Source organism: Gallinula chloropus (assembly GCF_964237585.1).
Source record: "Gallinula chloropus genome assembly, chromosome: 4".
In the NCBI taxonomy this organism is placed as follows: domain Eukaryota; kingdom Metazoa; phylum Chordata; class Aves; order Gruiformes; family Rallidae; genus Gallinula; species Gallinula chloropus.
Genome location: NC_140088.1, coordinates 15,855,861 through 15,883,239, shown reverse-complemented (window position 1 = coordinate 15,883,239; position 27,379 = coordinate 15,855,861). Strand labels below are relative to the sequence as shown.

General features: G+C 38.7%; 1 protein-coding gene across 1 annotated transcript in view; it reads right to left on the bottom strand.

Moving 5' to 3' along the window:
- RAD51B (RAD51 paralog B) overlaps positions 1-27,109 on the bottom strand; it is a gene marked incomplete at its 5' end in the record, with an annotated part of 370,396 nt that extends 343,287 nt beyond the window's left edge. Inside the window, 6 exons of the mRNA XM_084263415.1 lie at positions 13,296-13,479; positions 14,540-14,659; positions 17,041-17,177; positions 24,981-25,097; positions 26,133-26,246; positions 27,026-27,109. Coding sequence (XP_084119541.1) covers positions 13,296-13,479; positions 14,540-14,659; positions 17,041-17,177; positions 24,981-25,097; positions 26,133-26,246; positions 27,026-27,109 — 756 coding nt within the window. The remainder of the gene's footprint in view (positions 1-13,295; positions 13,480-14,539; positions 14,660-17,040; positions 17,178-24,980; positions 25,098-26,132; positions 26,247-27,025) is intronic.
- Positions 27,110-27,379: the final 270 nt, after the last annotated feature.

Genomic DNA, 27,379 nt, shown 5'->3' with positions numbered 1-27,379 from the left:
GGTGAAATTTGCAGAGGTCCAGCAGTTTACTCCAGTAACAGCAAATCAAACTGTTGCAACAGTATCACTAGACACATTCTCATTTCTTGGCTATTCACAGATCTTCTCTGTTCAGAAGGAGATCCCCATGCTTGGGAGTCTCTATGAAAAATAAGCAGCAGTCAGGTCACCTTACCTCTAGCACCAAGAGAAAGGACTCAGCTGCAGTGACCAAGAAGAAATAGTACATGCTTCTGCACAAACTGTCCTTGAGAGGAGAAACACATCACTTCAGAAGGAACTGCAAAACCAGCTTCAAATAACATTAAAAATAGCAGTGTTTAATGGCAAATAGAGTATTTGAAGTAAAAACTAGTATTAACACAACCAAATATAAAAGAGATAATCCTTTCAACTAACCCTGTCAAGGAGCACTCCAACATCAGAAAAAACAACCAAGCAAGACATTAAGGCAACTGAAATACAAGCCTAGTAATAGACAGCTCTCCTACCATTCTATTACAGTGTCTGGTAGTAGTTGGCTCTTGGCATGAAAATAACAAGTTTAAGATTTTGGAAATGAATGGAAACGTAACTTGTTGGTATTTATTTTAACAGCCATTGTATTAAACCGGTGAGAGGTTTGACATATTAGTGGTCAAGTCAGAGGTGAATGACAGAACTGAATGCAGGTGGGACAGTCAAGCATGCAAAATATAAAACCTAGTTCTCAGCCATAAATTGTAAGACAGCAAATATTTTACTACATCCTATCAGCATAAATAATGCTATTCAAGGAGACAGACCCTTGTAAATATATGCAAATATTATTTTATCATTTAGTCATTTCGTACTTACACTGACAGATTTTATCTGGCACCAAAAACGGGATCAAAACAGGTATCTATCGTGATTTACAAACTGTGGCCTTTGGAATTTGACAGTATTGGAAACATAAAAAGCACACAGAGGTACCAGACCACACAAATCATTCTAGAAACTTTGCATCTCCAAGTAACTAGCATGAAACTATTTGGATTTAGCAATAAACTGTTACTCTCCAGTGACTTTTCCGTATCATGCACAAAGAAGCTTGGCAGTCTACATGCATATATACATACATACATGCATACTTTCTACATCAATAGCGATCTTTTCTGCAAACAATATTCATCTTCATCCACAATTTGACGGAGGGAGTCACAACATGAAACCCCACACATACTACCCATAGACCCATCTATCTCAAAACAGACCTCTCATGGGACTCTACTTTCAGAGCAAATCAGCAATTTTAATTTGTACAAAATGTTCTTAAAAACAGAGCTACAAAAACACAGGACAACAGCAAATATGTGCAGAACTTGTAATGAAATTAAACAAACCCCTACTACTTGAAATAACCACTGCGACCATTGCAGTTTGAACAGAAGATATGACAGGAAAAATACTGCAGGCTGAGTAAGTTAAATCACAATCACAGAGTTTCACCTAGAACTGAACTTACAGACTTGGACACTTTAGTAAGTTCTCTGTAAAATTTCCTCTTACTAGTAGACAAAAAACAGGAGCTGGAGATAACTACATTGTACAGACTTGTAAAGCAGCAGCTGCAAAAACTTGGCTAATGGTTTAGCCATAGCTTGCTGACAGATGGATAAGAAACTATTAATAATGAAGGAACGCAAGCATGTTATGAACCATACCAGGGGGTTTTATGGATTGTTATACATTTTGTTCTGAATTTTAGTGTAGGGAGAAATACTGCGGTTTGAAAATCTACTATTCAGCATAGCTTCTGACCTCAGCTATAATTCATTATGCATGGATATATTACAACTCCAAACACAGCATATTATGATGCTTTTTAAAAGCAGCACATGCAGACTAAAACCAGAACACTGACCTAACGATGCACAAAAGCCCTAAGCAATGTAAGGGCGGACGGTATGCAGCCAGGCATTTGCTCACCTTCATTTCAAAGTACAAAGCATCGCAATAATAACATGTAACAGAATCCTTCCTAGAGCTGTTAGAAGTTTAATGGATGTTCCAAGCACCTAACACTCTTTTTCTGTTCCGAGTAATAAACCAGTTAGCATTTTTACCCATACTTACACATTTTACTGAAGATGCACTTTTGCATTCAAAACCTGTGCTGCAGCCAAAGTCCACACGCTCCTGCCTCTCCTCCCTGCTTATATTAGTGCCTGTTCAGCTACACAACTGCCCACCATGTTTTTTTTCCCAGGGTTGCTTTCCAGCTGGTTTTCATCCTTGTTTGGACTCATCAGCAAGTATGTACGAGTTGCAAACTCTATGCTGAAATGCATTATAAGTCAGGTAAGGAATTTAAAAAAGCATATATTGTACTCTTGTTGCTGTTTAATGTCTGACATTGTTTGACACCTCTTGATTTGGGACTACTCATACCTTCTACAACGCAAGCTCAATTAACCTACTACCCACATGCCACTTGTGATTTGCACAGGTAATTTATTTTGCTTGTCACCACTGGCCTTCTTTCCTAGAGACAACTTCAGAATGGACTAGAGGACGGTGGATTTCCAGGCCGCAGCTTCACCATTTTGCTGTGTGGCTCCCTTAAGCCAACTGGAAAAGGAGGCACGACAGTAAGCATTGCTGCCAACCCCAAAGCAGTATCTGAGCCACTGACAATCTCCCTTGCTATTGCCAATCTGCTCCTTGAAAATACGACATGCCAGCAGCAGGCTTCCCAAATCTTTTGTCCCATTTCAGGGGCACTGCAGAAGTGGAGTAGAACATATTTATTCTAATGCACAGTATACTAGTTCAGTGCATGTGCTCTGTACTCAGACCGCCTCAGAAACTTTGTATTCTCTGCCCAGATGTCCATTACAATTCCAGGAAGGGTTGTGACATGGAACTCTTCCATCCCAACAGAGTACATTATACAAGGCCAACATATGCCCCCCTCAAGCACGTGGTTGTATATAACCCCCAGGAACTCCTATGACAACTCGTATTGAGAAGATTTTTTTTTGGTTAAGAATTTTCCCCACAAACAGCTTTGAACACAAACTGACCTTGAACATTTTATCAGTAAACTCCTCTTCAAAACAAGCTCTTTGCTACCTAGCTAGAAATTTGTACAGGATGAGCCACTGAAAAGGTGAGCAGCAGGCTCCTGTACTGTTCCTGAAGAACTGAAAGATTCTGCTAAAACATAAAGGAACAGTTCTTAGATGTCATTCCTAACCTCTCTGGGTAGACCAGAGAGTTTGTTAAAATAAGACACAAAGGAAATCACAGAAGCTAACAAAAGCAAGGGTCTGAATTTTAAAAAGTCATCTTAGTATTTCCTACCTAGCTTACTACATTTCTCTCATGACTACTGGAAGAAAAAAAAGACTTAACACACATTTGGTGATGCACAAACGTAAGACCAACAGAAACAGACACAAAGAGCTACATCAGGCTTCCAGGTATCCAGTTGAGCTTGCTAGAATTGTTCAGAGGCTTTACAGACAAATAACTTCACTTTGCTATTTCAAAGACTGCCAACATCTGAAGCCGGTTTGCTTAAACTAATTTTCTTGAGAAGTAATGTACCCAGAGCACCAGTATGCGCCTGCAGCCCTAAACAAGCCCCCCATTTTCCCTAGGAGGACCTTTATGAAGTTACAAAAAGCATCTAAAGCAGTAAGCATTTTTAAAACAATTTTCCTCTACAAGAACCAAGGCTTTCAGTTGCATGAAAAAGTAGTGTTTAGTTAATGCATTAGAGGTGATTTTGCTTACCAGCACATCATGAAAAATACAATGCCACACCCTGCCAAGAATCCAGTCAAGACCTCAGATATCACTGAAGAGCAAAGCTCTCTCTGCCCCAGGTCAGAAATATGAGATATGGTAAACGCAAAAGTAAACTACGGAAAATACTGGAATCTAAAGACAGGGATTGGTATTCTGTGGTGGGCAATGCTGCTCACCCAAACTGGAGTATCAAATACATTAACAGAGAATTGGGGTGGAGAGGGGTGTCTTACTGAAATTCAGATGTAGTCTCACTAACAGAAAACAGCATCTCATTCATTCCCATCCAATTAAACTTCTGATGATGACTGCTCAGTTTTATTTAATAAAAACTACTAAATCTAATGTTGTTTTCCTATAATATTACAACCAAAGCACTATACTCTCAGATGAGAATTTTAGCAAGAGGCAACAAGACAGTTTTGATGCAGTTACCTAAATCACATAGATTCTCACTGGAACACATATTTAGAACGAATCTCCCTCAGTTTGGTTATACTGCACTTCTGCCAAACGAATGAAAATGCTTGCTGTTAAAATGCTGGCTTTCCTTCTTTAAATAGAAAATTGGAGTGAATAAGTCAACATAGAGGGCTGCAGCTTTCATGAATAATGACACAACACATACATGTTCTCAATAAAGATGATGGAGTCGTCTCAGAAACATCAGGATGAAGTTGCTCAGGAGACCCTATGTTATAGCTCACAGATTCCAATTCCAAGCAAAACCGATGAGGGAAACCAGAGCAAAACCCACAACTCTAACACACAAGAGCTCCAACAGTAGACAAGGAGTGCAGACTGAAAAACCTGTCCTGTATACCTAGATATTCCTATTTTCAAGGCAGCACAGGATCAACCACCGCCTAGTGGCAGCAGTTTTGTCTGGCTGTTATTGCCATCCAGCTGGTAATTCCGCAGACTGAAAAGGCAGGTTCTGCAGTTACCAGCAGTAAGCAGACTGCGGCGTGAAGCTTCCAGATTATACTTCATGAAAAAGCAGCCCCAGCAGCACGCCTGGCTCCACCCAAATGCACTATTCCCACAAAGCAGAGAGAAGAAATACAACCCCCTCCTGCTACTACCAGTCTCCAAGCAAATAAGGTTTTACTTTTCATCTCTGGGCACATTTGTATTGTAACAGACACATGCGTTGCCCGACCTCATTTTCCTCTTATCCCCATCCCTTTACACCTGAAGGGGCTGGTACAGTATTATTTAGAAGTAACAACTTCAGAGCAGGTTCCTCTTATTCCCAGAAGCCCTGGGGCTGAGTAACCATAAAGCAAACTAACCCCAGAGAATCTGGAAATAAAACCACTGATTAGTCTATACTGATTAGTCTATCATGCAGATAGGATATTTCTAGCAACTTGTAGCCTAGTCAACTATTTCTTTGTATTGCTATCCTGTCTAGAGACTCAAATCACTTTCAGTTACACATCACACAGACATATTCCTAGTGAACATAATGTTGAAATAAAATCAAAGGACATGAGAGAGGCAGAAGAAAACATGTGAAAAGGATGGAATACTCAGAACCTAAATACTTCTCTGCAGAGTCACAAATACATTATTGGCTTAAAGTTTCCAGCGATTTTTTGGTCAAAACACTCCACCTTGGCAAACCCTAAACTCACAATAAAAGGCACAGAAGTCCTTCAGTACAACTGCTATTGTTTTCTATAGCACACACAGAGTAACAACATGACAGGGCAGAAAAATTCAAACAAATACAGTATTTTTATTTTAGCAGTAGAACACCTTATGTAGGTATGCTACTTAAATTAGATAAATATAATCTAGATTAATCTATTACAGGACAGAGGCAAAGTTTATTGGAAAGTGACACTGTGGTTACCAGTGTCTAAAGGTTTCTTTTTGAATAAAATGGTATAGTCTGCTATAGTCTGGTTTTACCTAGCAGTTACATAAAGAATCTTTAAGAGAAAGAATGATCATTTCCTTTGCTAAAACAGGAAAGCATGGAGGAAACTGCAAGTACACTAGAATACTAGATTACAATTCAAAACCATCTTGACAATTTAGGATAAAACACACATTAGAAGGAGGTACAACTACCTAAGTGACAAAGTCGGCAGATGCAGATCCAGGAGCGTAATGAGTGATAAGTAAACAACATCAGGCTGTTGCAAAGCAAGTAAACAGCATGCTATGATGCCTAGGCAAGAAGATACCCTGGAAGGCATGAAAAGAAACCCTTCTCAATACCAAAATGTTGTAGAGATTCATCTGGAATAGTTTCTCAATTTTGGGCACCTCACTTTCAAAACTGTAAATCAGCTGAAGGGAACCCAGGGAAGTACAATGAGAATGAGGATTAGAGAAACTGCTGATTTATTTTGGATTTTCCTTCAGAAATTCAAGTCAAAGCAGACATAAAGGAAATTGTCTGCCCTCCTCTACAGCAAGCATTGTCCATGATTGTTCAGCAGATCAGACCCAGATCTGGTAATAAAATCTTGCTCTTTTCAACTCTCTCCCCTATACACTAATACTGGTGCCTTCCTTCTACATAATTTCATATGTGCAATTGTGCAGAACGATAGCTTTTTGGCAAAGTCGCTTGTGCACTGTAAAATGGAAAAAGCAATGGAGGGAATACTGTAAAAGAAAACTGGATTCCAGTATCATATGACTACCTCCTTTCTATACTTCAATGCCACATGAAAACAGGAAACATTGCTCTACCATTTCTCATTCCTTTTCCTCAGCAGTATTAAACATTTTATAAGCACAGACAGTCCAAAAGGAGCACTATGTTGGGCCATAAACTGCAGAAACATTTATTCTCCAGGCACATATAAAAGAAGTGCACAGATGGCAGCAGAACTGAAGACAGTTATAATTACATTTTAACCAGTCATTTTAAACTAAAACAAAGTTGAGCCTTCTGAGAATACTTTTTAACATCCACGGGAGAAAACTATCTAACTTTGCCACTGTAATGACACGTAACAGTTGGAACTACTCCTTTTTATCAAAACTATTTTTTGTTCAGTACTGTGGAGCAGGGGGATAATTGAAACAAACAATCTGCCAACAAAAACTGGGTTTATGAAGTTTTAGCAAGGACAAAGGACAAACTCGGGTCTGCAAGCCCCCTTTAACCGTTCTGTTTTCCTAATTAAACAATAACACAAATTCAAATTCATTCCAAACCACGCTCTACAAACAGCAGTGTTCACATAAATGAGAAATTCTGACACTTGTTTTCTTGCAAAAACCTGCTTAAAAAGCAAAAGGATAACACTAGAATATTTAATTAAAATACCAAGGCTATACACTCAGTGCAGTGGACAAAAATACTGCAAAGGGTAACATGCAGGAAATTTAAACAAGCTTTTGTTTGTTTCACAAACTATTTGTTACTTAAAGCAATGAGGCACACTGAACAAGGTTAGGTATCCCTCTTTTCACCAAAAAACAATGTTTGAAACAAAAAGGTCTGATACAGCTAGCAGGAACATAATTTTCTAATGCTGCTCAGTTCAGCATATAATCAGAACATGAACACCAACTTACATGCTGTTGCAGTTCAAATATCTTGAAAAAAACAAGAATTATTCTTTTTCACAAGAAAGTTAGTTTTGGAAGCAATCTTCCTGATTTAGGAAACAAACTAACTTCTGTTTTCCGTGACTCATAACAAGTTAGGGCTACTCATAAGATCACAGAATAGTGTGGGTTGGAAGCAACCTCACAGACCATAGTTCCAACCCTCCTGCCACAGGCAGGGACATCCTTCACTAGCCCAGGTTGCCCAAAACCCCATCCAGCCTGGCCTTGAACACTGCCAGGGATCCAGGGGCAGCCACAACTTCTCTGGGCAGCCTGTGCCAGGGCCTTACCAGCCTCAGAGTAAAGAATCTCTTCATAATATCTAACCTAAGTCTCCCATCTTTTAGTTTAAACCCATTACCCCTTGCCCTATCACTACACTCCCTCTCCATCTTTTCTGTAAGCCACAATGTTTCTTTAATTCACACATAGTAATAAAATTCATCAAACTTTGCAAATCTACATTATTCTAAATATTTATGCTCCTGAGGACAGCGTTCACAATATGATTAGCAAAAGACACTAGTATCTTTTCATCCAATTGAGTTCATGGAAGGACAACTCAGTTTCTCCAAGAAGTTGTTTAATTATCTTTATAATGAATTCTGCAGGTTCAGAAGCACTATTCTGTGTCTTCTAAGCAAACAGTCACAATTTGGTTTATGCTGCTCCTTAAAGAAGTATACAGACACTTCATGGAAAAAAAAGCACTAAAGCTACTTATAAGAAAGTTAAAAGGAGGTGGGAAGAGGGAGAGAAACAAAGCAAGCAGCAGCCCCACACTGAAAGAGCCATTACATTATTAGGTAAGACTCAATGTTTTGCAGCAAGCAGATGCCCAGGAGTTCAGTGTGATCTGTATAATAGAAGTCAGGAAGGGTATTCAAGTTCACAAACACACACAGACACAAAATATGCTTGAAACTTGATACGCTTTACATAAATATCAGCAGCTCAACAGGAAAGGACCCCTACTTTCCACTGAATTCTCACCACTAGAAACTGTTTGAACCACATCTGGCCTAAATATGGCTAGTAAAATTCTGGCAACTGAGTTCCAGAATGTTTTCTTCTGATAAGGCTAGCTCCTCATTAAAGAAACACATGTTTCAAAGTGGTATAAGATATTCCCCTTTTTAGAAAACTTCAAAATGGAATCAGTTAGAACTAAGTTTTGATATGTAGAGAAAGGTTTGTCCTATTCCAGGTTTAAACAACTTGCAAAGATAATTCAATGACTGTTTCTGTAACACTGGTATTAAAAATACTTTTAACAGCCATGTATAAACAGAAAGAGCATTTCAGCAGCTTTCAGTCCAGACACAGACAAGCACACCTGAAGTCTGATGTTTCTTCATAGTTGTGGAAAAGTCAGCACGTTCTACCATTCCATACTGTAACAACAACTACTATTTATTCCCCCCCCCTATATTTTCTACATATTTAGTACCAATTTAAACAGAACTAGCATTTAAACAACTTTTCTTCAGAAATCTTCCATTTGGGAAATTTGTTTAGCTCTCCATAAACTAGCATTTTCAAATATCAGAGCATCAAAGGTGCAGAGGAGCTGACAAGCAACCATCTATATGGAAACTGAACAAAACACAAGCAAGGATGAGACCAAGTGGCTCACAAAGAAAGAGAAAGTTTGCAATTTGAATATTCTCTCTGACAACAGAAACACTTCAGCCTTGAGACAGTTTACTGCAGGAAGCCAAGATGATACAATTAAACACACTTAACCAAAGACAGCAGAAAGGGCCCTGCAGATGTCAAGTAATTTGCACATATAAATTGTTTTTGAGAAGAAAAAAAACTTACACAACCTAAAACCATATATATATTTAGCTAAGCATTTGGTTTTCAAAAGCAAATTAAAATCTTGGGTATAATGTTTACAGGACAGAATGCATGAGTGTGAAGCACTGAAACAAAATCACATGAGAACTGAGTGTGAAGTGAAAACAGTATGACAGCTTTAGTTGCTGTTCTATTATCAATACTGATAGAGTGAATTTTTTGTTTTTAAATGAAGCATGTGGCATCTTAAAGGGAAAAAATATTTCCTGTGGAAACTAAGGGCTTCTTGACTGCTGTTAACTTATTCAGCATAGCAAATAAAAATATTAGAGAATAGTTACATAAGGGTTTTTTTCATGTGCACTATAAATCACAAGCAAGACATTAAAAAGTCTCTCCTCGTAAGGTATTTCCCATTCTCAGAAAGATTAAAAAAACCCCCACAAACCCAAGCTGAAGATACTATTATAAATGTGCTGGTAGTAATGATAAGGAACATGTTTATCATCAACAAAAAAGGTTCACTTCACAGATCTAAAAACACAACCCAGCCAAAGGTATAAAGGACAGAGAGTGTTATAATTTGATTAGCTGTAGGGATTTACAAATGAAATTCCATTCCCAGTCTCAATCTGACATTTATAAGAATGCTTAAAGCAGTTTGGCTTTCCAACTGCCACTTTCAGAGTGCTTTTCCGTGGAGATGTCTAGCCAGCTTCACATATTTTCTCAAGTACTAACAACTAGAAGGCCAGGTTCTGTATCATCTCAAGTACAATTCTAGTCATGTTGGGGTTTAGTGTTAGCTCTTCTCTGAAAGGGCGATACCATTTCTCTCTCAACCAGCAAAAACACTAACCTACCTTTACTAAATACCACTTACTAATAATAAACAGTTTCCAAAGAGTAGAAAGAAAATCCTAATACTATTATGCTGTGTATTCTTTTTAAGAAGCCTACGGTAGTCAGGAAAAGAGACAGGAAACATATAGGACTGATTACTGCTGCTTCAGTATGTCATCTGGTAGGCAGTATCATCACACATTGTCACAAAAAAAAATTCAGATCCAAATGCTCTCAAGTACAACATGCTCTAAAATTGACAAGTGTAATGTAAACTTCTCATATAGCTTTACATACTCAATGCATTTCGAAAATACAGGGCTTTTAGTTTGATTTATAGTCAAACTGTCCTTCGCAGTTTCTAGCAACCACTTTTTATCTGACCAGCAAGTTTCAACCACATCTAGCAGAAAAGGGTAGGCTTTGGTCACAGCTGTGTGCAGGGAAGGGGAGAAAGGGACACAGCTAGATAGTGCCCCATGGAGGGGAAAGCTTCAGTGACTGTTCAGTCATCATCACTACAGCTCCAGGTGGCCTGTCAATAGACCAGAAGTGATCCAAACTTTGTGCTGCCTCCTGCCATGGCATCATTTAAAGAGCCTACGATGCCACTGGGCTTACTAAGTTAGGTGGTGGAAAAGAACAAAAAAGAAAATCAGGCTCCACATTTCACTTCTTTGAGAAATAAGATGTTTTACTAATGTACATACGCAACAACAAAATCTCTGTTTCTTCATGCTATATGAGATAAACATTTCAAAATCTATTAAATCAAGCAAAAATTTGCAATCACACAACACTCACTTTCTTCATTCACTGGCTAGGTTGCTGCCATTCAATGACCACATTTAGGTGGGTTTTTTCTTCTTATCACTGCAGATGTGTTACTTTCCAATGAGCACCTATACATCACCCACTGATACAGTACGAGTGCGTTCTCAACAGTAATGCCCCTGTCCTCACTGCATCCACACCATGAACAGCTCTGTTATTCCCATTTTACAAACTGCAAATAGAGCTGCAGAGAGATTACCCAGCAAAGCCCATCAGTTTTGAAGGTCAGCCTTCTTCTCCCACCCCCCATAGCATATAGAGTTCCTTGGGTTTGAAACAGCTCCCCTTGAGTTTGGAAGAAGCCATGAATGACAGTCATTTTTGCACCTCAAACTCAACACCCTGACACCATGCACACACAACTATAATAAACAGCTAGAGTTTAACACACCAACATTAAGAGCTACAATAAATTCATTTGAACTTCACCATAACATGGCAGTAATACCAAGTTTCCCCAAATTTAATCCTATCTGAAGCCTTTTCAGTTTTATGAAATGAAAAAAAAAAGAGGGGGTACATGTAAAATTACTCAGTGACAAGAAGTTGCTTATGTTTAATAATGCATTCCAGTGATTAATTAGTCCAGTAGGAACATACCCCTTCTTTCAAGTCTGAACTTGCTTAATTCAGCTTCCAACAGAAGCTGTGCTATACCTTCCAGAGAACTGTGGTACACCTTTGTGAGCTGAAGAGCAGGGTGCTTTTATCAAATACCTCTTTCTCAAGCAGGTACATTTTGACTAAGGAAAAAACACTTTGCATTTCCTTAGCTAAGCTAAACAAAGTAAGCACCTTGTCTTAATAATGAAGACTTCTCTCTCCTTCTCGTAATCCATGATTTTTCACCGTCCTCCTGGGACTGTTAACATCAGATGTACTGCTCCAGAAACAGTTGTAGCTAAGTAGGTGAGATGCAACCTCCTCATTTCCTATTCATTTGCCCAGCGACTCAGAGTTTCAGCTGCAGCCAAAACAACTGATTTAAGTTCAACTCCTATCAATCACCAACTGCAAATCTGATTCAGAGTGACTCCTCATACTTCTTCTACAACCCAGTACTGAGGTGTGCTGATTCTGTATGACATAAGCATGTATTGTTTCATGCATCCAATTTATTAGTGATCCACATCATGCTGCAATGGTCTTTTACTCCCAAATTTACTTATGATTTTCTAGTTCAGTAAAAACGTCTGAAACAATCCCAACACAGTTACTTACAATGAGAACCTTGGATACTCTATAACCTCAATTAGCAAAGGTTAATGCAACTTATTAAACAGGAGACTTCTCTAGCATGTGCCAATACTTGTGGATGCATAACAGACTCATGTTGGATTCTGCATTTACTCATACACAGCCTTGCCTAGGGATCTGTGTTTGCAAGAATCCAAAACCCAACACAAGGTCCTCCTAGAATTCTCAAGTAACAGATGTTACAGTAGTTTATTTACTTACACACAATTATTTACTGGCTTTTTAAAGAAATACAAACATTACTGGGTGCACTACCCAGGATGCTATCTTTTGTACCTGAACTTTAAAGGCAGTTATATGGGGTTTAATCTTCTCCATCAACAGTCTTTATAAATTACATGGCAGAAGGAAATCCATTCCTCTCAAGTCAGCCAGTTCCACACCTCTGACATGTATTTCTGGTATGATAGTTGTTGTGACCTTAGGAGCATCAGAGAAAAAAGGCCTCACCAGTCTTAAGCTCTTGCCAGTTTCCCTCCTCCACTGGAGTACGTTTTCCATAGTAGGAAATACTTCTAATGGTATCTTTTGAGTTGACATGATCCTGTGTGACTCATATCATGAAGGAACATACACACACTTACACAGTTTACATCTTTTGAAGCATTTTTTGATCAGTTCCACCTAGTCCATGAACTGGGTGCCCATGTCCTCCTTTGCATTTTATGAGTAAGTCCACAAGCAAGAATGTGCTGAGCTGTTACCTTCCTCTCTGCATTAATTAGCATACATTAGCAGTCACAAAAGAATTTTGCACTGCTCCCTAGCATCAAGTTCACAGAATCTCAAAAGGCCTTAGTAGAAGGGACAGAGGCAGAAAAAGGTCACCTAGTCAGAGGTCACACCACTTAGACTAAGCACTGCGTTACAAGGGAACCGTCAGGGTAAGCAGGATTTACTGGTAGCAATATAAAAAAAAAACACCAAGAGAAACCAAAAGCACTGAAACACAGCTGGAGAATCTTGTAAACCCTTATTTGAATTTCTAAATAAATATATAAAAAATAAGAAAACACCAACAAAAACGACCAAGCAAAACAGTTACCGTTCCCCCATCCCCAACTGTTTTGCAGCTGACAACTTTTTGAAGATTCCTGCTAGAAGCTTTTTCTGGTTTTCATCTTCCTATCATTTTCATATTTCTGATTTTATTACTTGATACTGTAAGGAAAAAAATTAAGAAAGGATGAAGAACTTACTGGTATTGAGAACTCCTCTGCCAGATACTTCAACACCGATGCTCCTCTAGCCAAAAAGTTACTTCTCTCTGCCAGGTTGCCTTGGAGTTGTGTGTCAAACTCCTTTCTGACAACTGATGCAACAGAGTCAATGATTATGAGTTTAACCTTCTTTGAAATAATTTCTTCTTCCAAAGACATAATCCTAAAAAAAGAAACAGAACAAAAAAAACCCACACCAGTCAATGATAACATTATTTACACAACAGAATAATTTTATAACCGTTAAATTGTTTAAATAAAATGTTTACTTCAATAAGCTGGAAGTCAGCCCCTCGTTCCCCTCCCCACACACACACACCACCTCCACTAATGCTTGCATGTGATGCACAGATTTGGAAAGGAACCTGAGGTTCCACTGGGCCACATAAACCATGTCAGGACCTCTCCAAAAATGGAGATTTGGGAGCACTTCTAATTTGCTACACCATGTTGTACTTCCCCTGAATAACAGAGAGCAAGTTAAGTGGGCATTGAAACTTTGCCTTTTCATTCACCATAGTTACATCCCATGTCAACACCAGAATCCTTGGTGTGGATATGCCAAACCCATTCCCATATACCTCCGAAGACAGCATGCCAAACCTAACTAGCCCTTCTCTGATAAAGCTGCACCAGTAGAAACTATTCTTAGAATAATTCTCCCACTAACATACAATACACAGGATGAACATAAAATATGCAAGATGATGCTAAAATATAATTTAATTCATTTTCTCTTCAAAATGTATTGACAAATTAACATAAAGTAACAACATGGCAGCACAACACTGCATCCACACTGATGACTGTTAAATGGTTCCTTCTTCCCACTGCTGGAGGGGTCCCAGTCTTACTAGAAGTGAACTGTGCTTTGGAGAAGCCAAGTCCTACCATGGAAAATGTAGCTCTCATACTGTGGTCTCTCCACAGTCAAGGACATGACCTGACACATGAACACTCCCCCTTTGAAGGTTTACAGGGATCAGATCATATAGAAATTGTCTATCAGAAATTAGAAACCATCAACTGGATCAGTCACATGCTATGAAGTGAGATGAGCAATGCCAGTCTTTCTTTAACAATTTTACTTTGTTGGAGACCATGCTGCATCAACATGAAAAGGCCTCAAATAAATGAGTTAATCTCCATCAAATTACAACATAAACCAAATTAAACAATCCAGCCCAAATGGTCGTTAATAAAAGTGCTCTGGAGAAGAGTACCTCTTTAGTACACTGTCACAGGTCAGCTCTCGATACAGGTGAATGCTACGGGTCATGCAAAACAGTTTTTCATCTGAGTCAAAGTAAGTGGGGAATCTGTTTCCTGCTATCTCAATCAACCTAATAAAAAAAAAAAACCAACAACACAGAAGGCATAACATTGGAAAAGCAATAATGTGGGATAATAAGTCATCAAGTATTCACAAAGCAAACTGCTGATAACAAGATACCAAGTATTACTGTCAATCTTTTCCAAAAGAGAAGCATACTTTTGCAGTCAGACTGAAATACTGGAAGTCAGAACAGCCAGGACCTCTGCCCAGTGGTATACTAGGGCAAGACATAATGTGTCTATACACAAACAGCACATCTCCTGTAGAACAAAACTCCAAAGTTTACAGTTACTGAATGCAAAGTTCTTGTGAGTTTTATACAAGAAGTTCCACTCAATGGCCAGACATTCTCCTTTTTTAATTATTATACATTAATATTATTTTAAACAAATGTACTCTCCAAGTCAAACCATTTTCTCTTCCACCTTTGTCTTGCAGCAAAGCCATAAAGTGGACTTTGTGTCACCACAGAAATTCAACAAGCTGTTAATAAGCAGAAGATCCATTACCAGATCCAGCCAATATGGAAGCAGCAGTGCAAAAAACTGAACCCAGTTCCACTGCAAGTACTTATACAAGCAGTACTCTATGGAAAGCATGCTTGCCAAAGTGAAACAAACTCTCCTTAAAAACAAGAATAAGGTAATTTGGATGGCTTTTTTTTTTTCACTGAAACCATTTCATTGTGCCAGTTAGCATTTTGTGAAAGCACTTATAAAATTTTAAGAATGTAAAAAAACCCCAAACACCTGCATTGTTTCACAAAGTGACTGAGACTCCAGCTGCCAGGTAGTTACAACTGAACATACACCCCCTCAGCTAAGGTACAACTGGCATGACCTGATACAGTGAAATGACTAAAAAGAGTTTCAGTGGCTGCTTCACCGATAGAACTGAATGTGGGATTGCATGATTAGATGTTCTCCATTACCTTATTAGCAAATTCATGACCCCTCAAAACTTGGAATGACAATTGTTAAGCATACTACTGTTTATTATCAGAGTAGACTAAGGAAGCATATCAGATAACTAGCGATAACACCAAGAGAAGTCAGAGGAAGTTGGGTATTTATTATTTGTTGTCAAAATAACTTTATATTCAGAAACTATGCTTTGAAAAAATCTCTTGCACAGATGTAAAACTAAACAATTTACTGATGGAAAGGGCAACTTTTTAATTAAATGAGATTTTATACCTAAAATCATTCAGAACACTAAATGGCAGCATTTTAGAACTGCTGACTGCCTGCAAATTCTTCAAAAGTCAGTGGAGAGACCATCGACCCCTCTGAACACAAGGCAATTTTATCTAGGTCCTTAAAGAAACAATCTAAGAATTTAACTTAAAAACTCCTAGTTACAATCTGAGCACTTTTTTCCCAGAATAAAGATTGGGGGGGGGGTTAAATAACAGAAAATACTTAAATGTATTTCAAGCAGATATATCCCACTGCCTATAGCTTGAGAAGAGTGGCATCTAGTGGATGGTATCTGTGGGCACAACTTACCGGCTATCTTGATGCTGTTTATTTAGGCCCTCATTAAACCCCAGAATGTTAAAACTGTTTTGCAAAAAAATATTTTAAATCAGTTTATTTGGTTTAAAAAAGAGAAACACTGAGCTCCAATGTCAGTATACCTATCTTAAGCAAGCCATTTCGTTACAGTAGCCTGAATCTCATTCCTTAGGTGCATTTAGATACGACGTCTGAACTACTGCTGTAACTCTCAAGTGGATACAGCCTATAGCATCTCCTGTCCATTCAGCAGGTAGAACACACCCTTAAGTGCACAACTGAGCAGTTTCAGCTGCATGGGCAAAGGACTCTGGAGATATTAGAAGAACCAGAGATGTTGCAGAGGTAAAGGAATACTGCATGGCCACTAAGGATATAGGAGAGATGAGAGGTTACTACAGAAGAAAATTGGAAGTTGAGAAGAAGGGCAGGGAGCCCCACTCAGCAGAAACAGGACAGGAATCTGAAGAAAAACCAGCTGTGTTCACAGAAAAGACTCCGCTTCCTTTAGATTCAAAAAGCTTGGCCTTTGCATCCTCAAAACCTTCCTGCTAACTCCACAAACTAAACTGCAAAGAAAGCATTTGGGTACAGGACTATTAATACAATCTATAAATAAGAAAGCATGCCATCCACCTCATCATACCACAAATGGTATCTGCAACATCATATACATTAGGAAGGTGAGGAAACCATTCTATTAAATTAATTTCATCATCTATGGAATAACTGCATGTATCAAACAAATGCTTAATGACATAGGGATTTACCTAGTAAATGCTTAATTATTGCTCAGGAAATGATTGAAGGCTCAAAGATAAAAGGTGCAAAAAGAAGTTGCAAGTGTATATTTTAAAATTTTGCATCTTACCTTTCAGCACTGAATGCAGACTCTGTGTCAATGTATATAACAGCCCCATCTAGTCCTCCCATGCTTACAGGCAGCGTAGCCAGAACACTCACCATAATACAAAACTGAGTTTTGCCACAACCTGGTGGGCTAGTTAACTGGAAGAAAAAAACATTAGTAACATAAACAGGAGATGTCACATTCAATTCACCCTAACTATACTTATAACTAAGGCCCATTAGCCAGAACTCAAATTCTGCTCTTTCAGTTACCAAAGGAAGAGACAGACACAAAATGACAGAACACAGCCCACAAAGAGAAACTTGCAGTTACTCTTAGATCTGTGCCTTCCAGTCAAACTCATCTACTGAAGAATAAATAGTTCTTCAGACATAGCATTATGCTTGTAATTTATTTCTTTGACATTCTTTATTACCTATCATATTTGGGGTCCCCTACTCTCCCTCTCTCACAAGATCTTCCCTAGAGCCACACCTCATTCTCTTCCACCTCCTTCTCTCTGTGTAACCTTCACAACAGAGCAGAATTAAAAGATTCAAAGTTGAAATTCACATGACATCAATGGCCTTTAGAGCTGAAAACAAAGCCCAGAGCTAGTGAATCCACAGATGTAAATGACTTCTTGGGAATCATCATTACCTTGGTTATAACCAGGTTTCCCTTGAAAATCACAAAGATAATTGCTTATATAATAAAAGACTGAATGTTCAATATGAACCACATGCATAAAACAGATTTTATCTGCCCCAGAGACTATGCTGTGTTATGCAGCACATGTTTTGTCATTGGCATTAACTCCCTATTACCACATTTCAACATGACCACCACTGAATGATCCAGACCAGCTTGCCAACTTTAAGCCTCCACCTGCACTTACTGACAACCTACTGCGGTTAAAGGAGTATTCAAAAACAGCTCACTCAACTTGTGTGAAATGGTTCCAGTATGATTTTGATCCAAGAGAAAAACCACAAGGATCAAAAGAATACATTGTTTGACAAGATCCTCAGTTACTGAGCACAAGATTTTTCTACTAGAGATGGCAGCATGCTGGTCCTTATCCACTGCAGATCTTGCAGAGATAGTAAATGAATGCTGGGCTCTGTGTTCATATAACCATATGCTCATTACTACTACTGTGGGTCTTTAACTATAATACCACATTCTCATTGCTTCTGGGAGGGGAGACGACTTCTTAAATACTAGGAAGGCAGCAAACCAACAAATACAAAATTGAACTGACTTTAGACACTAAAAACAGAGCGTGATAGGTTCTTTCCGGTGCTTGTAGGGACTAAACAATAATCCAAGATAGAAGTAAGCCTCTCCAGGGAAGTTGTACTGGAAAATGAAACACATCTTCTCAAAACATCTAGTATAGAATCACAGCACCACAAAAAAAAAAAAAAAGGATAAATACAGAGCCTTCATTTTAAATTAAAAGAGAAACTTAACAGCCAGACACCCAAAATGAAACTGGATTTTTGAGCTGAAGCTCACAACAGTTTGGTTTTAAGTACAGACACTTTTTCACCACAAGATAGCACATTATAGCTATGGTTTCAGTTCCAGCAGCTACAGCAGGACTTGAATGACAGAAAATTCACAGGGAAACACTGGGGACTGCATTAGCTACAGTTACACATTAGCTACTATCAGCAATTGGTTAAAATCCCTTTAATCACTTTAGTCTTTAAAGAAGGCCTGAAAACCAAGTCCTATCAGTCTGTATACTTGAAAGCTTTAATGCAAGAGAGGCATTTGCTTAGAAGCACACACATAGCATTCAGTGAATTCCAGATCAGGAATCAGGTCACGTTTATGTGATTACCTGTCTTCCATCCAGTGTAATTACATTATAAAATACCACAATAAGAGCTGCCACGTTTTAGTATGAACCAAAGGAATATATAAAGATTGCAGAAGCAATACTTATTCCTTAGACTGTGACAGCCACAGAATCTCATCAGAAGGGAAGAACATCAATCCACTTGTTAAATTAAAATCTTTGGAGAAATGTGAGTTCACCTCATCTGCAGTTTCAACCTTGACTGGGAGCTGCATTGGAATCAACGTTTATTTCAGTGGCTGATGCAAGAGCTCAGTCAGCAGAGATGCTCTAATAATGTCTGAGGACACAAGCATCATATCAGAGAAAGACAGGGAATCTTGAAGTACAAGCTAGTACAAGTAAGCAAGCCAATGGCACAGGAGATGATTTCTATCCCCAAATACAGTCAGTCATACTTCATCTTCTATCGTAATTCCTTTAAAGGGGTTTAAAATAGGATATTAAGTAATCAACAGTGAACAATTTTAAAGAACCACCATATTTTGTTTTAGTTACCATTGTTTCAGGAAGTGTTTTCAAAAATACAACCTTAGTTTAGAAAAGACCTGAGATTTCTCTACTATACTATAAATCAAATGTCTGCAAAAAGTTTGCTTAGACTGTTGTACTCTAAATTGCTCAGCAAAAAAAAAAAAAAAGAAAAAAAATCAAGTCCACGCAGATAGAAATGTGAAGACTACAACAGTTTTTAATTTATCTCTGCCTAATAAAATACGCTTTTATTTTTCACTAAGCTATATATTATTTTCTCTGGCACATCTGCGGGAATTGGATGAAGTCACAAGGAGCTAATTCTTCTTCAGCTACCAGGGAATTAAACTCTTCAATATCCACAAAGTCATTACTTTAATTTTTCCTCAGAGGAGTTGGCCAAAAGCTCTGACATCTGACCACAAAATTTCAGCTATGATTTAATTTCCAACTTAAAACTTAATAGCGGTTTGGGAAAAAATGGTCCAAGACAGTGTAACACAAATCAAATCCCTCTGGCACTCAAAATGCAAGCAGTTTTGGCTGCAGAAGATACCACCACAAGGTTTAGCCCTGTGGCTCATGGACTCAAATTCCAAGTTTCCAACCACCCTCACTGCTGGGTAAAGTAACAGGAAGACAACGATTAAGCCACGCCAGTCAGAAAGTAAAAGTTGCACACAACATACTTTTGAAGAAAAAGTATGTTCTTTCAGGCTTAACAAAAAAAAAATTACCAAAGGGCAATCTGCTGGTCAGCTATGCCCCAGTAAGTTGCAAAACAGCAAATTAAAATTATTAAGTTCCAGAATCACTTGAATCCAAAAAGAACATGTTCCAAAAAGCGTTCACAAGCTGCAGTACAGCATCAAAGCAGCAGCAGACACTTGATAGCTTTCTACTAAAATTTCATTTAACAGTCATGCTGCAGAACACTTGCAGTGCTGCCAACCTTTGAAAATACTTCTGCTTTCATGACTCTTGCAAAAATGACTCTTAAAAAACTCCAGAGCCAGGCCTTAAATGAGAAACTGAGTTTGTGCATAGTTAATTCTTCTCTCCCTTTACATTTGCTGAGAAACTCCTAATATGTGCCCTAAAGGCTTTAATAACTGAAAGGCAAATAAAAAGCAATAGTTTTATTTAAGACACCTCTGATCTCTTAAGTTAGTCACCCTATTTCTAGTCTCTACCTTGTTCTCCCTATAATTAATTTCTCTCTATAATTAATTTATGATTAAATAGTTACTATGCATCGGTCTTGTCAATATGACATGAGGGTGCAACCAAGCCACTGGTGAACAGACCATAGTGCTTGCACTTCTGGTCTCATCCACTAGATGTCTTGTACAGACTTCAACATCACTGTCTGTCACCTAGTGAGATCACCTACAGAAGGCACCTGCATTAAGCAGGTGTCTACTTTTAATGAACCTATGTTAGCACATACAACTTACATTCAAAGGTTGGGTGTCTTTTTCCAAAGAAAACAGAGATCAAAACACCCTTCTTGGCTGTATTGCTCCAAACACCATTTCATGGGAACTAGAATGAGTGGTCTGTCTCAATGAATCTGCCTTGCAAGATCACAGATCCTGCAGAGGCAGGGTAATGTTTTGTGGGCTGGGTCTCACCTCACAAGGGGCTTGATCCTGCAAGCATCTGCAGAGCGTTGGAGTAGAGTCCTCGTCATCCAAAGGGCTCTTGATCTCACAGAATCACAAGGTTGGAAAAGACCTTTAAGATCGAGTCTAACCGTTCCTGTCCTATGCTAAACCATATCCCTAAGTACCTCATCTACCCTTTTTTTAAACACATAGAACACACATAAACACATCTTCAAGAAGCTGCTCTGCCAAACTGGACGTTATGCTCAGGTGGGGTCCTCATTCAATAAACTATCTGGACACTGTCCCTGCAGGGGCAGCTCCTCGGGTAGTAGCCACCCTGATAAACAGGATCTTGTCCTTATCAGATAAGGAACAGTAACAGATAAGCAGGGCCCTGTGAAAGCAGAGCACCTTCTTGCTCCATCAGCCCAGTTAAATGATCACCTGGGACCCCCGTTCCCCACTGACTCATTTCCAGAGCACTCTACAACTAAACACTGAGTCTGCACAAGATATGCTCGGCCTCCTCAGAAGGGTGGAGACAGGGAGCATAATGAAGATTCAGGACATCTGGCACATGCCCAACATCCAAGGACTACAACCTGATGACAATCTACACTGCATCCCTTTGTGGTGATGTTTTTTCTCTTTCTCAATCTCTCTCTCAACTTCTAACTTCATATTCGGCACATAAGGGTAACAGAGTTTCTAATATTGCTAAATTCTACTAATTGTAATCCATTGCTCTGAACACAGTGTGGTGTGGTTTTCTTTGCAAGCTTTATAATCTTACTCTCTTTTAAATAAAGTTGTACTTTGCTTGGAACTCCTGGGCAACTGAGTACCACTCAGAGAATCACAGAATCACAAGGTTGGAAAAGACTTTTAAAGGTCATCAAGTCCAACCATCATAGAAGCTCATCTCGCCTGCAGTCATTGTTAAAAGAGACTAGCTAAGAGAGGGTTAACCTGGCCCCTGGGGCAGGTAGAAAAGGTTAACTCTACATGTACTCATCTGCTGGCATGGGATGGACAGACTGGAGAGAAGGATTGGATCCAGCCACACCTAGACTCCCCTGAGAAGGGATTTAGAAAGCAAGGGGATCCAGTCTAAATCTCCCTGGTTTGCCCACCTGGTGGGACATGATGCTGGCACAGTGCTTTTCATTTACAATCAAAGTTCTGCCTACTTTTGAATATATTAATTTACCCAACCAACCTTTAAATACATTGATTCATAAGGAGTATGACCATTCCTAAATCAAAGTTCAGCAACAGTGTCACGTATTTTCTCATACCCAACAATATAAAAGTCGTAAGGAAACACTGGGCAAAAAAAGAGTTAAAAATCTAATATTGTGATAATCAACCAAAGTGAGAGATATTACAGAACACATTGCTCTGGAAAGTTAAGCATTGACCTTTATTTCCTGAAGTGCATTATTTTATACCAGCTCAAGAAAAATCTAGTTGTCGTCCATGGTTTGAGATCAACTCCTTACAGAACTTAATTTCAAATTAAAAAAAAAGTAACAATACAACTTATAAGTGAAAGGTTAGTTACACTTCAGTAAAACTCCCAGCACGTCAACCACTGCTCTTCCCAGATCTGCCTCTCAAGCAATGCCAAGAACATGGCAATCAATGAACTTAAATTCTAACAGCGCTCCCAGAGCCATTCTACCTGATCTTCAGGCAAGAACACATCAGATAAATTTCAATGATATCTGAATAACAGCTATGCTTGGGATTAAGTAAAAAGGCAAGAATTCATGACACTGTCAGCAGCAGCCTTGTAAATTAATTGCATGGCTCTTCCAACCCAAAAGGATCACATCCATTATTTTTTTAGTTAGGAAAAAATATTCCAGGATCTTACGATGAAACTTACACTCTGATAATCTTTTATTCAAAGTTGCCAAGCCACCAGAAAGAGGGCAAAATAGACAGGGTTATCTGGGTTGATCTAGTGGAAGGGCAACATCCTTGTTTTGGGCACCACTCATGAGCCAGGCACAGACTCAAGGACAACAGCATGTGATAGAAAAGGCACGTCTCTATTATACTTCTTTCTCCTACCTACACAGCAGTACTTCTACATTTCAACTAAAATAACATGTTTCAGAAGGTTAAGTAGCATAAACATGTGAACAGCCATCCTCTGCCTCCATCAGGGACCTGATGGAAATCCCAGAAAGCCAGATCCTAGCCACAAATGACCACCATTTCTTGTCCCACACAGGCTGCGCTATTTTGTCAGCTGACTGCATGAACAGTAATGCAAAAGAAAAGGAGTCAAACTACATCTAGTGTGGCCACTGCTTTGCTGATAAAAATGTTTTTAGGATTCAAAATCTCATCTCTGGTTGAAGGCACTTTCCTCAACAGTAACATACTTAAAATCTCAAGACCCTGCATATCCCACTGCTTCCTGTAAGAACAGCTCGCTCTTCTTCAATGGAACAGAATTCAGCAGGACTTTCCCCCAGAACTGAAAGAACTGCACTATTCATCTTAAGTTTTTCCAATAAGATTTTCCTACCATAGATCGGTAACAAAGCTAGGCCTAAATATAAAGAAAATATTAACTCTGACTACCAGTGTAATTTGATAAATGTGTTCTTAAAACATTTGTATGAGGATCTGAATGGTGTATATTCCTGTACGTCATACACAAAAAGAAATAGAATTTTTTAGAAGTAATATCCCCCAATATGTAAGAATTTACTAGAAGAAACTGTTAGTCTAAACTCAGTGTCACTTAAAAACTAGGATGTTTTAAGTCACTATTGGATTTCATAAATGATTTCGATGTGAGATCAAAACTAATCTAGTTTGATTACAGTATGTGAAAAAAAGTATTTTCCTCGTAGTAAGATCTTCATACCTTCTCACTTGTACTGTGGCAGACTGCCACAGCAGACAAAGAAAAACACTTAGTAAGGACTGTTACAGAGTTCAAGGGAAAAATTATTTCAATCTGTCTAAATTCAGAGCACGAGACACACAGTATATATATTTTTTTACTCATTATCAAGTGGGCAGCTGAGTTTGGAACTTTGAGAAGCCAAGTACAGCCATACTGCATACAACCAAAGTCTATCTAGCTCTGGATTTTGTCTCTACCAAGGGCCTACAACAGATGGCTAGGGGAATAATGTAAGAACAGGGCACACATATATTGATACTGCCCCCAATATATATGTTCCTCCATCGTCACTTGTACCTCAGCAAATTCCTAAGCCAAAGATCGCCTCTTTGTATTTTTATAATACTCAATGATTTCCATGAGCATCCACATAGAGCCTGTCTTTCCAGATTATAGAAACCATACAAGTTCCTGCCATTTTCTGCAAAGCCATAGAGAAATCCAGGTACTAGAAGATTAAGTGCTCTATAGTTCTTAAAAGAAAATTCTGAACAAAAAAATGTAACATTGTATCCAAATTCCATAGATAGACAGTTATAGACAGACAGATAGGCAATTAACAGTACTAGAATGCACATGCATATAATACCGGCCTTAATTATAATATATTTTTAAATGCACTAAATACATTTATATATAAAAGCTCTGTAAGTTATTCTCATACCTATATGCTTCACACATTTGTCCTAATTGTTTACTGAACCTTTATAAAAGCTAATGACTTGGTAAAGTCAGAGTGAGGTAGTATTAAAAGGGCAGGCTGTTTGTTGATTCAGCACCTTGTGCCCCGATGATGAAACCACACTGCAACTTTCCCACTGCAAAATCCAGCCAAAATCCTTCCCAATTTTTTTTTAATTCCTCCCTCTTCTTACTTACCTGAAGTGTTAAGGAAAAGAAATGCCACTAATCACACCACCGAAAAAGCACAGCCTCTACTAACTAATGACAGCACTTAGTAAACACTCTGTGTGTTTTTCAGTTAAAGTACCAGACAACACCAGACAGCCCAACCTGTCTGTGACTTCTGACATCTAGATGTGATGTGGAACTGCAGCAAATACATTAAACAACTTACCTCTGTGAGGGACCCACAGGGCACTCCACCATGTAAGACTTTATCCAAACTATGCAGTGTGGTAGGTAAAAAGGCTGAAGAGGGATTGACAGACTTCTTTAGTTTAATTTCATAAGCCTAAAAAGGAAGGAAACAAACATAAACAAATACACAATTCAGAAAATGTTTGGTTTGGAGGGTTGTTTTTAAATGGAAATAGCAAACTTCTCACACTTGCTATCATCAACCTGGAATGACTTAAAACTTGCCAGTGAGCAAATTATTCCTATCTTCAGCCCACCAGGCTCTGTTCAACACGATTCAGTACCCTCAAAGGTACCATAAGAGCAAGCCATGCTGGCACCTGTTGTTCTTATGCCAAAGAAACACACAAAACCAGTTTGCTTAGTAACTGATGACAATGAACCTGGGTCATCAAAAGAACAAGATGAAGAGGCAGAACCAGAGGTAATCACTTGATCCCAGCTCCTCAGAGAGCTGTGAGATACGGGAAAGGATTTCAGCTGCCATCCTTCGGCGAGCACATTACCATCTGGCTGCTCCAATGCTGGGATAATGGGGCCAGCAGCCTAGAATAGTAGGGTAGGGAAGCCAAGCAGTTGGGATCCCTGTCTAGGGAAGGGGGTCTTGACAAGGCAGTTGGGAAAAAGGTAAAAGCCCTCAGCCTCTAGAGGCAAGTGCTTTAAAGTGTGAGGGAAAGATAGCCCTTTCAAAGATGTGATACTATACATCATCCTTGTTCTAAGAAGACATAATTTTTTACATCTTTTCATGGGAATTAAAAAGAAAGCAAAATCCAGGCACTGCATTTTAGCAAACATCTGTTTCCTCCTCTCATTCTCCCCAGTTAGGCTACCTGTAGCTGAAACCACACTATTGCTCATTTACATGGATGGAAAAAATCATCAAGAAATTATTTTCATGATTATTTAATGCCTTGGCACCAATCTTATGTCTAAAAACAATTTATACTCTACCAAACTAAAGTGCCTCAGACATGAAAGTTTAAAAATAGAAGTATTACTTCATTGTGCAATCAAACTGAGACATCATAAAACTCCCAGGTAAAAAAAAAAAAAAAAAGATGAGTGACACTGTTTAGCTTTTTCCCAGATATTGTATCAAGGACAGAATCAACACGAGCATACTTACTGTCTGCATTTTCGGAGCACAAGCTCGGCTGACCTTACAAAGAAGCTTCTGCACATCATAGTAGCTCTGTCCTGTCACTTTCATTAGCTCCAAGAGGGAAAGACATAAAAAGTCCTGAAAGATGATCAAAGATTTGAGAGAGTTCAACCTAGAAATCAAGACTGGGGAGTGAAGGAATGCAAATACACAAGCAGTATACAAGCCACAGGCTTACCAATTGTGCCATGTTATATATACTACTATGCTATCTGTCTCCTATCTTTCTCTGAAACCAATACATTAAAATACATCAAATTCATATTTTAAAGGCCATTGAGTCAAAGGACCAAACATCCAAGAACTGTGCGACAGAATTGCAACATAACATTTCTTTGCCCACAGAAGCCTCTATGTTCCTAAAAACCATTCAGAATACATCACCTCTTTTAGATTGCAATCCTAGGGCCAGATGCTGTATTTATGGTAGATACTACTGAAATATATAGGGTCTCTTGGCTCTCTTTGGGCAAGCATTTGTATGAACAACTTCAGATGGTCCTGCTAAATGAACCCACAACTGGGTTAACATAGCGTAACATCACAGCACATTCTCACACTGGACTATGTAGTATACATGTGGCCCTGTGAAGCACTCACCCCTGCTAAGATAAAGCATCTTCAGGTTCTTCAGAAGTAAAGGCAGTAAGTTCATACAACTTTAAATGCTTTATTTAATCATCTATCATTTTAAATCTGTATTTTTATGAGGCAGCAGGACAGATGGTGTCTGAAACACTCCCCACTTTATAGCTCCCTGTAAGCTACAAAAAATGTAAACAGCACATGCATTTAAAAACAAACCAAAAAACAATCCCCCAAAACCACCCCAAACAAACATAAAATAACCCTTTCACCTGACAAGTAATGATCTGATGGCGACTCAGCCTGTCACACAGCTCCTGAGACAACCTTGCCCTTCTTAGTTTCTTAGAAGCCATGCTCCCCAATCTCCCCAACCTACAGGGCAAAAAACAATAAAAAATAACATTTTGAAAGATGCTTGGAATGTGACTACGGGGAGAATTACACTCACCCATACTTTTTATATATATACGTATACACACATATGTAATTTAGTGCAGTATAGAATCATAGAATCTGTAAGGTTGGAAAATATCTCTAAGATCAAGTCCAACCATCTGTCTGATACCACCACATCAACTAAACCATGTCCTAGAGAGATACGTCGACATGTTTTTTTAAGTCCT